The following is a 14506-nucleotide window of genomic DNA, read 5'->3' on the forward strand; positions in this document are numbered from 1 at the left end:
TAACATTTTAGCAACGATTCTGTAATGAGGAGAAGGTGGGATAAATGGTGCGTTCCTTTATCGCAAAATAACTGGGATGTGGAGGCTAAATGACATCACATCCGTTTTGTTAGCGTTCCATTTGCAGAAAACTTGAGCTGGGAAGTTCACTGTTCATTGGTCAGATCCAAGTCGCTAGCCAGGCTAGCCATTGTTAGCCATTGTTAGCAATAAAATTAACAACATGGCATTTCGCGGCAATTTGCGCATACAAACACTGCAGCCTCATGTCCACACAGATATATGTTAGGCAGTGCTGTGTGTACAGCTGATTTAATGAGACACAAACAAAACAGAAGTGCTAAACAACATTACTACGATTAGAACTACTGTTGTTGCGCGGCGCAGCCATCTTGGATTTTTGAGGTTGGGGCTGCTGAGACTCCTACGAGTTTGGAATGGGACATACCAGCTCTGATGACGTCACCGCCCAGCTCATGACCTTTGAAGTCGTAAGATTACCAGTCCCCAGTTATAAAGGAATGCACGATATAAACAGGGTAGAAACAACGGTAATAATATAGAAACGACAAACCCAATTTCTCCTTATAAGTCATAAGCAAAATGTTAGGGCAGTACAATAGCCTATAATACAACATTAGCAGGTATTTTCTTTTATTGAATCAATCATGTAACAACATTCTCCCAAGTAATTGTGATTAAAACAAAATAAGACACAACTTTTTTTTTAAATAAACATAAGCCAAAATGGAGAACAGCTACAGCTAAAAGGAAACGAAATAAAGAAACAAAAGCTAGTAGCGTTACATAAGTCAAGGAGAGCACAAGGCACTTTGTACTACCAACAGGAAAGACAGATTCTCAAGAACAGATTGGAGAGCAATCGCATCAAGCTGGATTTAAAAGAACGATTGCAGTTGAATTCAGGGAATGTGGGCTATATTTTTATTTTTAGAGGAAACTGGAATAAATAGAAGATAGTGTCTTAGAAGTCCATTCTGATCCACACTCCATTTCAGAAGGTGGCGGTAATGCACCATAAGTTGTTTGCCAACCGCCATAAAACACTAGTAGAAGAAAAAGAAGAACAAAAGAGGCACTTGTCTACTATGGTCTACTCCATAGAAGAGTTCCGACATCTCCATTCACTCCAATGGACCAGTTTTTTTCCAGGAAGTAGAAAGTGGAACTCTTCAGTAAAAAAAGCAGCACTGTCAAGTTGCATCAAAATAGACAGTGTTGTACTTTGAAAGGGTTTTTCATCCCTTGAAATGAATCAAATTGTACATTATCTGCTTTATTTTAGCATGCAAAAGTAGCGCGAGACCCATTCCTGGCTGTTCATTGGCTAATGATTCTTGCATTTTGGTCCTCCGCTGACGCCACTCTCTCTAGTCTACTCTACACGACTCTACAGACAAGAATTGTCCATCTGCGGCTACCGTAGTACGCTTTGGTACGCATAGTCGCAAGCTCAACACACGTGGTTTATCAAAACATCATGGCGGTTGGTTTCAAGTAAGGTTGTCTTTATGAAAATACAAATTTTTATGTAAATTTCACCATATAGCTGCGGGTAAAATGATCCGATAATGTTAGATTACCATTTATCTTTGATTTCTGGGATACAATCAATTGCTTCTCCATATGACACGTTACGTTTAATAACACCTGTGAAGTTGTGTCCTGTCCAGTGGATCATGGTGGTCCACTGACCCAGAAGTATAGTCGTTTCTTTACTATCATGTTGACGTCGATCTGATCACAGTGTAGAGTAGACAGAGACAATCTGGATAAAATAACAAGAAAAACAGCTCCTCGCTCTGTTTTTCTGAGCTGCAGCCTGAGGTTGTGTGATGATGTGATCGTCATTGAATGACTGCACTGGGTTGGGTCTCTGTCATTATTGATTTATGCCTATTTATGCCTAATAACCACTTTTCGGTTCCTCTTCTTCCCCTACTTTTGCACTTTCAGGACTGCTGAGCCCCTCGAGTACCACAGGAGCTTTCTGGTCAGTGACACAAAATAAAGAAACAATCAAAAACAAACAAGCCAACTTCGCATGTCACAATGTCTATGACATGCAAAGTTGAGCAGCTGTGCGTTGAGTCGAGCACACCATGCTGTGATCAGTGATGGTCACTCGAGCAATTGTGATATCAGTGATGCGAAAATTGAGCAATTGTGCACAATTGTGGCAATTATAGTGCAGGGAGGCCGAGCTGCGGGTGAGGCACTCGATGTCATCAGTTTGGTCACTCGAGCAATTGTGATGTCACTGATGATGTCATAATATCTATGACATGCGAAGTTGAGCAATTGTGCGTGATGGTCACTCGAGCAAATGTGATGTCGTCAGTGAGGATGTCATCAGCAGAGGTGTAGTGCTATCTGGAGAAGTGGGGGAACGCACCTATATGGGGAACACCCCCCTCCCCCAGCACACGCGCAGGTCCAAACAGGTCCCAACACCTGCAGAATATGGCATCATTATGCACAGTTACATACAGCAGATTTGATATTTTATTTGATAGGCCTCTCATAGCTGAGCTAACCCTATGTGAACACGTGTTCTTAAAATGTATACAGTACCTGTAATTCTTTATACTAAAAGAAACCTGGAGATGTTATTTCGAAGTTATTAATATGCATGCATTGATTCTCATTATCTGATCCCTTGAGACCAAATTGGGTCGTGTGTGTGGCCCCTGAACTAAAATGAGTTTGACAGTTGACACCCCTGCAAAGGGTCCAATGTATGCATATATTTATGTATGTAGTGTTAAAGTTGTGTGAACTGTCGGTTTAAAAATGTGTGAATTGAGTAAAAAGTACAGCCTGCTGGCGGTAGACACACTCAAGGCTGGCTCCATAGCGTCAATGAAGAGGAAAGTAGAGTGCACACATCCACCCAAAAGGCAGCTGCCGGACAAATAGATGCAGTTTGGAGTGGGAGCTGGAAACTGCAGTGTGCGGACTTTCTTTTTCTTTTTCTTAATTTTTTCTGGCTCCATAGCGTCCCATTATAAAGACTGAATAAAAACATCAAACGTAAACAGCGATTTCTCAAACAATACAAAAGATCAATTAAAGCTGAACGAAGGTGTTGGAGTCCTACAAGTGGTGACTCATTTAAAGTTAAGGCAGAGTTGATACACATTCTTCTTCTTAATCCGGATTGATTATTCATAATGTCAACAGCAGCATAACATGGTCTTGGTCTAATATACGAATCTTAACTGTTCAGAAAGAAAACTGTCGACCTGATGGAAGGGAACTGGGAGAATTTAGAACCACAACACTGAACATCGGTAAGGCAAAATGCTGATGGCTGTATATATGAATGATGTACAAGTGCATTTTCTTTAATCTTTAACCCATTGATACCTGATGCAGCATTTGCGTGTATATCCCTCATTTGTGTGTGTATCCCTTTAAGACCGCGAACCGCGTCATGCGGTTCGCGGTCTTAAAGGGATACACACAAATGCTGCATCAGGTATCAATGGGTTAATCTACATGGGATTATTTCTCTGTGTGACGGCTCTCTCTCCCCCAGGCTCCATATCCACAGCAGATGGCTCAGCCTTGGTGAAGGTTGGAAACACCACAGTCATCTGTGGGATCAAAGCGGTAAGTGATAAACACAGTAGTTAGAAACCTTATGAAACACAGTTTCCTTGATGAAGATACATGTCTAGTCTCGCTTGGCCAGACTATCTCCACACTCAGCACAGTAGCAGCTAAATGTCTGACCCTGTTGTGTTTTTTCTTTTCTTTTTTTAATTCTTTTTTTATTATTATTCTTCAGCATGGAATACAGAGCATCTGTTACATCATACTATTATTTTCTTGTGTCATACATAATGTTATATCGTTCATACGTACATACATACAATCATTCCCCTGCGTTCCCTTCCCCACTCCCCCCTCTCTCTCAATTCCCATGTATGCTTATTGACAGTTGTATTCGGTACCACACATTTCTTTATGCTCTTCTCCGCACATCTACTTAGTCATCTCTATATCAACTCTGTTTTTTACATTTATTAACAAAAAATACAAAAATAAATCATAACATGTACATATCTGTAGCTATTAAACCTTGAACTAAGGGATTCCTTGCCCTGCACAGTCTCCTATACAAAGTCTGCTCTAATTGGTGCTATATAGTCGATCCAATTTTCCCAGATTCCTTTAAACTTATCCTGTTGCAGTCTGATAGCATAAGTCAGCTTCTCCATCACATATATATCATGCATTACTTCAATCCAATCATCAACCTTAGGCACTTCGGCCTTCAGCCATTTCCTTGTAATCGCTTTCTTACTTGCAATTAACATCATTCTAAATATATGTTTGTCTCCTAATCACACAAGCCCTTGGTCTACTTTCCCCAAGTACAATACCTCAAATGAGAGTGGAAGATTCACTTTGGTTATTTCATCCATACATTTCTTTAACTCTTGCCAGTAACCTTTTAGAATAGGGCAGTCCCAGAATATATGGAAATGGTCTGCTCGGTCTGCTCCACACATTCTCCAGCACCTTGTGTTTTGATATTTTTTCTGTGCAGCAGTTAAAAAATATCTTGTGATATTTTTCCATCCATATTCTCTCCAAGAAGAGGAGCATGTTGTTTTCCACTGTTGTTCAAAGACCTCTTCCCATTCCTCCATTGTCATCCCAATATTTCTCTTTTATATATATTGTGTCACTGCCCTTCAAATCTTCCACTCTCATATATAAATTCGAAATTAATTTTCTTCCCAAGTTTGATTCATGTGCCAAGGTAAACATCTTAATTATTCCCAATTCTGATCCATCTAGATTCCCCTCTCTCATTGTTTGTCCTATGTAATGTCTCAATTGCAAATATCTATAAAAGTCCTGATTAGCCAAGCCAAATTGATCCTTCACTTCTTGAAAGCTTTTAAAGTCCCTGGAAACCAGAAATATTTTATTATTATTTAGCATTTTGAGTTCATCACATCACAGGAGCCTATGTTAATAAGCCACCAGCCAAATTTGAACGATGATGAACGTCGCAAAGTATATAAATTTAGGTTTGACATTCTGGCAAAAGTAATGAGAATCGATTATTTTTTAGAGTGTATTTTCTCCCGCGGACTGTGTGGGCGTCCCCCGTCTACAGCAGGGAAATTTCTGTCTCTCGGAGAGCGCAAGAGAGAGGGGGGGAGGGAAACGGAGAAAGAGAGAAAGAGAGATCGACACACACACACACACACCGTGTGTGTGTGTTCGTTGCTCGGAGAGGGAGAGACTCTTGCTGCGACTGCACAGCGTGTGTGTGTGTGTGTATGTGTGAGTAACCTCGCGTCACCAGGCTGTGTCTCTCTCTGTGCTCTCTCTCACACGAGAGGAGAGAGAGAGAGAGAGAGAGAGAGAGAGAGAGAGAGAGAGAGAGAGAGAGAGAGAGAGAGAGAGAGAGAGAGAGAGAGAGAGAGAGAGAGAGAAGCATAGCGGGGGGGCAAAGAACGGACAAAAGGAGGGTGGGTGCGGATTGCGCACGTGTACAAAGGTTATATAGAGCTTATGACGTCATAAGCTCCTGCATTTTAGCACCTCGCGCACTGCTCTCTTCAATGAGGAAGTATCTTGTAGAATCTTGTAGAAAAGTGTTGATTTTAAAGAAGAATTTTAAAGGAAGTATGTTCATCTTAATCGCTTTTGCTCTGGCATTAATGCCCATAAATGGAATAAGATTCCATCTCCTAATATCATTTTTAATTTTACCAAGCAGAGGGTCATAGTTAACAGATTTTAGTTGACCTAGATCTTGTGGCAAATTGATTCCCAGATATCTCATTGATTTCAACTCCCAGTTAATATCATATCTTTCTCTAATGGCTTGGTCTGGCCTATAATTAAATGAGATAACCTGTGTTTTTTGTACATTTACCTTGTAGCCTGATAGCATACCATAGTCTGCTAAGGTCGACATAAGTGCTGGGATAGATTTATTCGGCTGAGACAGATATATTAATACATCATCTGCAAACAATGCTATTTTCTGTACTCCCCCCTCCATGTTTATACCCTTTATGTTTTCATTTTGTTTAATCCATTGGCTCAGCGGTTCCAAGAAAATCGCGAAGAGCAGGGGACTAGCCGCGCACCCTTGACGGCAACCACGTTCTAGCGTGATAGACTTTGAGATGCTCCCATTTACCTTGATCCTAGCTGTTGGTCTATTGTATAGAGCCTGTATAGTTTTTATAAACCCTTCATGAAAACCAAATCGTTCTAATACGCTATACAAAAAATCCCACCTAACAGAGTTGAACGCTTTCTCCGCATCCATCCCCACCACCACTGATTCTACCCGCTTCTCAATTATATTTTGCATTACATGCAATATACGTCTAATGTTGTCTTGTGTCTGTCTCTGTGTTATGAAACCTGTCTGATCCAAATGGATTATGTCCGGTAATATTTTTTCTAAACATCTGGCTAGGATAGCTGTGAACAGTCTATAGTCTTGATTAAGGACACTTATGGGTCTGTAGCTGGAACATACTGCTTTATCCTTTCCTTCCTTAGGGATCACCGAGATGATGGCTTCCCTCCAGGAATATGGGACTTCTCCCCCCTTCAACACCCAGTTGAATGTATTCTCTAACATCGGAATTATAGTACCCCTAAGTGCCTTGTACCACTCCGAGGTGTACCCATCCGTGCCCGGGGACTTGTTGGCCTTGAGATTTGAGATCGCTGCATTTATTTCCTCTGCTGTAATTACCGCCTTTAACCCCCTATTCTGTTCCTCCGTTACTTTTGGTAAATTCAGATTCCCCAGAAATTGATCGATCTGAACTTTATTGTCAATTTTTGGTTGGGTATATAGTTTCTTATACTTATACTTTGTTGATTTGGTTTGTGAGTCTCTTATCTTGTAGATATTATTTCTTGCCTGTTCTTTTTTCAATCTATAAGCCAACAGTTTCATTGATTTACTCCCAGCCTCATAATATCTTTGTTTCATAAATATTAATTTCTTTTGGGTCTCTTGTGCATAAATGTCATTTATCTCTGCTTTTTTCCTTTTGATTTCCCGGTTTATGTTTTCATCTATACTATCTTTATGTTCTCTCTCTAATCTTTTCAAATCTGATTGTAGTGTAGTTAGTTTTTGTTGTAATATTTTTTTTAAGTATGCTGATTTGGCGATTATTTTTCCCCGCATAACGGCCTTGCACGCATCCCACAGCACCAGTGGGGACACCTCCCCGTTGTCATTCTCCTCTATGTATGTCTGGATAATATATCTTTTATAATCTCCTCCTTCCTGCGTCCCTTCAGTATATTTGAGTTCAGTCTCCAGAGCGTTGTTTTTTTTCCATTTGTCAAATGTATGGTTATATACAATGGGCTGTGGTCTGACAGATCCATTCCTGTTGTGTTTTTTCATCCAAAGGAGCTGACAAACCCGACAGTGGAAGCACCAAGTAAAGGCTACATCGGTAAGTCATCAGTGAGTGGAGTGTCTCTAAGCTTCTTTATGTTAGTGTGACCTCAGTGGCTGACAAGGCGTTTCTCCTGTGTCTCACATAATGGGGATCCTAATTACCTAAACTTGTAATGCTTCTTTTTACAGTCCCATAATTACTAAATATTTACCCGCTAAATATATGGTAAATTAGTATAGTATTGGGTAATTAGTTTAGTTACTAATAGTACCATACAGCACGTCACAACAACATCACGTGACGTCTCTGAGGAAGACTGCAGGAAGCAGCAGTCGAAACTGTCAAGGTATGACAAAAAAAACAGTCTTTCCATAAGAAAACGTAATAGTTAATAATAGATAGACGAAATGAACCTGTTTGGATTACCAATAGTAGGTATTAAGTAGGTAAATACAAAGACACTAGAGCTGAAATACTAACAAGAACCTCCACTATTACCAATCAAGTCAACACAGTTTGTGTTTATTGCAAGAAAAAGGGAAGAACCAGTTCCAAGGGATATGGTCTTCTTCTTTTTATGCCTATTGCTCCTTTTTCATGGAGCATAGGCCGTTGACAACAGCATGCCGGAGTCTTGTGTCCTGGGCTTTCCTTTCCAGCTGTTTCCATGTCAGCCCGCTGTGCTTGAAGTCGGTCTCGAGGTCTCTGCGCCAGGTGTTCTTGGCCCAGCCTCTCTTGTGCCTTGGGGGTTCCATCTAAGATGGATGCTGTCAGTGACTTTCCTGAGTGTGTGGCTGATCCGATCCCTACTTCTTCTCTTGATCTCCTCTTCCATAGGGAACTGGTCAGAGCCTGGTAATATCATACCTACTGATTGCCCGTCCGCATGTCCTCGAGTGCCCACCGCCCAGGTGGGGTCGTCAAAAGGGCCTTTCTGTGTGGAGTTTGCATGTTCTCCCCGTGCCTCCCGGGGGGTTTCCTTCATATAGGAACCTCCTTCACCAAAACATGCAATATCCTGGTTGCTAATGTGGTTCCTCCTCTGGTCGTTAAGGGCGCCTGTTCGGAGGGAGGGGAACTGGTTGGAATAGCGTGAACCTCCCACGTGCTATGTCCTACCGGTGAAGCTTCCCCTGTCAGGTGAAAAGAAGCGGCTGGCTAACTGCCTATGTCTCGGAGGAAGCATGGAGCCAGTTTCGGCTCTCCCCAGATCGGCAGAGGGTGGAGCAGCAACCAGGATAAATCAATTAAATTAGCACTAATGGGGGATAAAAATGGGATAAAAAATCGGGGGGGGGGGGGGGGGGGGGGATACCATCCTACTGATTTACCACTGGTACTTACCCAATCATTGTATTGTAGATGTATTTGTGTTTCACGGACCCCCTTGAAAACGAGATTATTAATTTCAAGGCGTTTATCCTACAATAAAGTGAAATAATTGACCATGTATATACAGTATACTGGCTAAATGGTAAATAGGGGACTGTAAAAGGAAGCATTACCACTAAACTAAAACAAAGCAAACCAGCAATTTTACCTCTATCTCAGTCAAATATCAGCATGGTAAGTGCACTGGTACTGGAGTAAGTAACGCTGTAATACTCTTTCTACCTGTCAGTGCACTGGTACTGGAGTAAGTAACGCTGTAATACTCTTTCTACCTGTCAGTGCACTGGTACTGGAGTAAGTAACACTGTAATACTCTTTCTACCTGTCAGTGCACTGGTACTGGAGTAAGTAACGCTGTAATACTCTTTCTACCTGTCAGTGCACTGGTACTGGAGTAAGTAACGCTGTAATACTCTTTCTACCTGTCAGTGCACTGGTACTGGAGTAAGTAACGCTGTAATACTCTTTCTACCTGTCAGTGCACTGGTACTGGAGTAAGTAACGCTGTAATACTCTTTCTACCTGTCAGTGCACTGGTACTGGAGTGAGTAACGCTGTAATACTCTTTCTACCTGTCAGTGCACTGGTACTGGAGTAAGTAATGCTGTAATACTCTTTCTACCTGTCAGTGCACTGGTACTGGAGTAAGTAACGCTGTAAATACTCTTTCTACCTGTCAGTGCACTGGTACTGGAGTAAGTAACGCTGTAATACTCTTTCTACCTGTCAGTGCACTGGTACTGGAGTAAGTAACGCTGTAATACTCTTTCTACCTGTCAGTGCACTGGTACTGGAGTAAGTAACGCTGTAATACTCTTTCTACCTGTCAGTGCACTGGTACTGGAGTAAGTAACGCTGTAATACTCTTTCTACCTGTCAGTGCCGAACGTGGATCTGCCGCCTCTGTGTTCATCCCGCTTCAGGCCGGGTCCGCCGGGGGAACAGGCACAGGCGGCCAGCCAGTTCATCGCTGACGTCATCGAGAGGTGCTGTCGTCTTGACTGTGCATCTATTCACAGTGCTGTCGTCTCTACTGTTTATTGTTTATTGTTTAAAAGGATCCCCATAATTAGTCTTCACTTTAGTGGAGACTACTCTTCCTGGGGTTCACATCAACATACAAACATACAATCAAATAACAGATCAGTTAATCAAATTAATGAAAAAAAGTGAGGTCATAAACAGAAGAAGTTGACAGCAGGTCAGATACATAATACTCAAATAGCAGATTAGTTAATCAAATTAATCAAAAAAGTGAGGTCATAAACAAAATGAGTCACTCAAATAGCAGGTCTGTTAATCAAGGAAGGTTATGTCGGACCTAATCTGAGTTCTCGACTCAAGACAGCTTCTCTTAGCTTATTTTTAAAAGTTAACTTATTAGAGAGCACAGTGAGATATGGGGGGAGACAATTCCAAAGTGCCACAGCTCTGTACATGAGCGCTTTCCTAAGGGCATTGGTTCTAGGTAAAGGCCAGGTGAAACGACTGCCCAAAGCTTGTCTGGTGCTATAGCCATGTCTATCGTGTGTAGGTAGAAGCTGTGAAAACAAAAAACCTGGTTTACGTGAAATGTGAGTGTTCCTTAAAAACCTAATAAGGCTGCATCTATTGTACATCTATTCACAGTGCTGTCGTCTCTACTGTGCATCTATTCACCGTTTTCAGCTCAAAGGACCATCAAAAGTGTCTCTCACTAATCTAAGATTTTTTTTTGCACTGTAGCTCTGATGTGATCCAGACAGAAGACCTGTGCATTGAAAGAGGAAAGGTAAGTCCGTACTTTATAAAGTGTCAGATTGTGGTTGATGATTCGGGGTCACAGGTCCTGACTTTTCTGCCTGCTTTTAGCTCTGCTGGGTGCTGTACTGTGACATCATGTGTCTCGACTACGACGGGAACATATTGGACGCTTGTATCATCGCTCTGCTGGCTGCCCTGAAGAACAGTAAGTGAATAACAGGACGGCATCAATAAGAGTTCACTGGTGCTATAATTTACACAGAAATATTTTTCGGACACATTCCTAAATGTTACCCATTTACCCATGCCCCTTTAAGCAGTGCAGCCGCTGTGTGTTTAAGCACAGGGTGTATGTGGGCGAGAGATGTGTGGGCGAGATGTGTGTGGACTTAGCCTAGGCCACTCCCCCAGCTCACCGGTCGGCACAGACAGAGACAGTAACACCGGCACAGACAGAGACAGTAACACCGGCGTAGAGAGAGACAGTAACACCGGCGTAGAGAGAGACAGTAACACCGGCGTAGAGAGAGACAGTGCGCGCATCTCGTCTCGAGGACGTTTCAAAGCCGGTAAAACATGTACATTCACGCGCACGCACAGTTTAAGAAAAGTCTGGAAATGAATGGAGAATTAATTTCCTCATTGGCGAGACTTTGACACGCTATGGAGAGAGCGGCTCGAAACACGTACACAGTGTCAGAGAGAAGGGAGAGGGGGGTGGACGAGAAGGGTTGAACCTGCAAACCTGCACCATTTACTTCATCCCCTGGGTGTTATTCAATAATAGTGTATCACATTTTTGCCCTGAAGAGTAGTCGTACACTATCACAGTATCAAAAGAAATGTAAAACTCCTAGGTTCTTTGAAATCTTGAGTTATCAAATATATGTCTATTGTCTCTAGGAAAGGCAGGTATGTTTCTGTTTATTAGTCTTATATTCCTCTTCCACACATCATTTCCATCCCAAGTTCACTAGTGTTTATAGGCCACACCACCACCAAGATTTGCCCATCTTTGTTCTCTAGGATTTGTAATCAGGATTGGGTACATACCCCTCATCGTTTCTCTGTTGCCCACAGCACGACTTCCAGAAGTCACCATCAACACAGAGACCTGCGGACCACAAGTGAATTTCGAGAAGAGAAATGGGCTGCAGATTCACAACCATCCAGTCGGTGCCTCTTTCTGTGTCTTTGACAAGTAAGTGGATCAAGACATCTCCAGTAGGTAATGATATGCTCAGTGTTTGAACGCAGTGTCCTTTAGCCTAGGATGAAACTATTTGCCTCCCTCCTGCCCTCTCCTCTGTGCAGCTCCATACTGATTGTGGACCCCACAGCCGAGGAGGAGAGCCTGTCCACCGCTCGCCTCACCGTGGTGACGGACGAGGAAGACCGGCTCTGCTATGTCCACAAACCAGGTCCGCAAATTAATCCAGCCATTTTGAGTCTGACTTGTGGATGAGGAGCAAGTTGTGATAAAGCTAGGGGGCAGTCTTACCTATACCTGGGGCCCAAATGTATCAAACTGTGTATATTTAGATGTAGAAATCGGTGTAGGCCCAAAAAAAACTCTAAATAAAATGTCACCCACATTATGCCACATCACACTAGTGGGACTCGGAAGACTGCGTACAGTCTGCATGGTGTGAGAGATGGACTCAGGAGACTGTACAGTGTGCATGTTGTGAGATATGGACTCAGGAGACTGTACAGTCTGCATGGTGTGAGATATGGACTCAGGAGACTGTACAGTGTGCATGTTGTGAGATATGGACTCAGAAGACTGTACAGTCTGCATGGTGTGAGAAATGGACTCAGGAGACTGTACAGTCTGCATGGTGTGAGAAATGGACTCAGAATACTGTACAGTCTGCATGTTGTGAGAGATGGACTCAGAATACTGTACAGTCTGCATGGTGTGAGAGATGGACTCAGAATACTGTACAGTCTGCATGTTGTGAGAGATGGACTCAGAATACTGTACAGTCTGCATGGTGTGAGAGATGGACTCAGGAGACTGTACAGTCTGCATGTTGTGAGAGATGGACTCAGAAGACTGTACAGTCTGCATGTTGTGAGAGATGGACTCAGAAGACTGTACAGTCTTCTGAGTCCATCTCTCACAACATGCAGACTGTACAGTGTGCATGTTGTGAGAGATGGACTCAGGAGACTGTACAGTGTGCATGTTGTGAGAGATGGACTCAGAAGACTGTACAGTGTGCATGTTGTGAGAGATGGACTCAGAAGACTGTGTACAGTGTGCATGTTGTGAGAGATGGACTCAGAAGACTGTACAGTGTGCATGTTGTGAGAGATGGACTCAGAAGACTCATGTTAAGATGTTTACGTGCACGTTCTCACGGCCCGTGGATTTGTATAAATTGGGAAACCTGTGTGGAAAGTGGTGCAGCACACTTTCCATGTGTACACGTGGTTTATACATTTGGCCCCTGGGCTGAAGTGAAGTAGCTTAACCTTTTGTAGAAGATGAAAGCCTGCACACTAATGAACTCTGTGTATACAGCTTATTCAATCTGATGTGGATCATAGTCAGGTCAGAGTCCATCATCAGGCATGTGAGGTCAGGTCAGAATCCATCAGGCATGTGATTGGCAAAGGACAAAAAAAAAAAAAGCAGGAAAATCTATGGAGCGCAGAGCATGTTCGCATTATATTACAGATCTGCATGATTCATGCGAGTCACATGTTCATGGTAAATGGACTGCATTTATATAGCGCTTTTATCCAAAGCGCTGTGTACAATGTGCCTACATTCACCCATTCACACACACACCGAAGGTTCAGGTGGAAAAATCAGGATTTCCTGATTAAAGCTGCATTCAGCGATGTTTTTGTGTTCAAATAAGTGTTAAATGGCTTTGTATACGATAGATACGTCCGCCCACCCTGCAGGACTACAGGAGAGCGATAAGAGGACAGTGGGGGGGGGGGGGGGTTGGGGGTTTCAAGCCACTGACCAAACACACTATTTCAGTGATTGCTGTCAGAATATAGAGCCATTTAACACTTGAACACAAAAACATCAACTTTAATCAGGAAGAATCACAGCTCCTAGTGTGCGGGTGAGTGAATCTTTTACAGCCTTAATGTGTGTTGAACTAGCAGCCACACCAAGTGACTCCTTGAAATTAACACTGTTCTTTCAGGTTGAATAAAAAAATATTACAGCATTAAAGCCCTGTTCCCCTCTGGCTCAGGTGGGACATCCCTGTCAGGAGAGAAGCTGCAGGAATGCATCAGTCGAGCCACGGTGCGGCAGAGAGAGATCCGCAAACTCGTCGACCAAGTCACACAGAGCATCCGGACGACAAAATAAAGAGCCACAAAACAAGCATGTTTATCTAAAAGCTGTATTTTCCACTGTCAATATATATTCTTTTTTTTAATAACAATAAAACTGCTGACAAAGACCGCATAAAAAATTATTCCTCAAGTGTCCAGAAACGTGTCACACCCACGCACGCACGCTCGATGTCTCGTAAGAATATGCTTCATGGCTCCTGAACTAATTAAAAGGAAATGCCTTTTCAAAATGTGCTGTACAAAAGCAGATACACTTTGTCTTGCATGTTGATCTTGAGTCCTCAGTTTAAAGCCCTGTGCCAGGATTGTTAATAGAGTAAAGACTTCCAACAGACTTGAGAGGTATAGAGGGCTGTTCCCCCCCAGGCACTACTCCCAAGGTCAGATTTGCATTTTTCACATGTAATGGTTACGTGGAGGATTTGGTGGATCCGTGCATAAGGGCAGTTTCTACCGGAGGATCAGGCAGGCTCACGAGGAATCCTCTGAGAATGTGCGTTAATGATCCTCTCGATCAACACGAACCTCTGACCAGAAAGTCTTCCAGAAGAGGAAGTTATTGTGGAAGCCCCTACCTATGAGAACCCTGTCGTCGTCGTCCCCCCCCC

General features: G+C 42.7%; 1 protein-coding gene across 1 annotated transcript; it reads left to right on the forward strand.

Annotated features, from left to right (window-relative positions):
• Positions 1-1471: 1471 nt before the first annotated feature.
• On the forward strand, positions 1472-14477 carry exosc8 (exosome component 8). Its single transcript, XM_083644304.1, has 11 exons — positions 1472-1518; positions 1978-2014; positions 3251-3314; positions 3563-3636; positions 7442-7487; positions 9706-9811; positions 10551-10596; positions 10677-10773; positions 11649-11769; positions 11883-11989; positions 13793-14477. The coding sequence occupies exons 1-11, from the start codon at positions 1502-1504 to the stop codon at positions 13909-13911; spliced, it is 834 nt and encodes a 277-aa protein (XP_083500430.1). The 5' UTR covers positions 1472-1501; the 3' UTR covers positions 13912-14477.
• The last annotated feature ends 29 nt before the right edge of the window (positions 14478-14506 follow it).

Source organism: Poromitra crassiceps (genome assembly GCF_964638095.1).
Source record: "Poromitra crassiceps genome assembly, chromosome: 1".
Classification (NCBI taxonomy): domain Eukaryota; kingdom Metazoa; phylum Chordata; class Actinopteri; order Beryciformes; family Melamphaidae; genus Poromitra; species Poromitra crassiceps.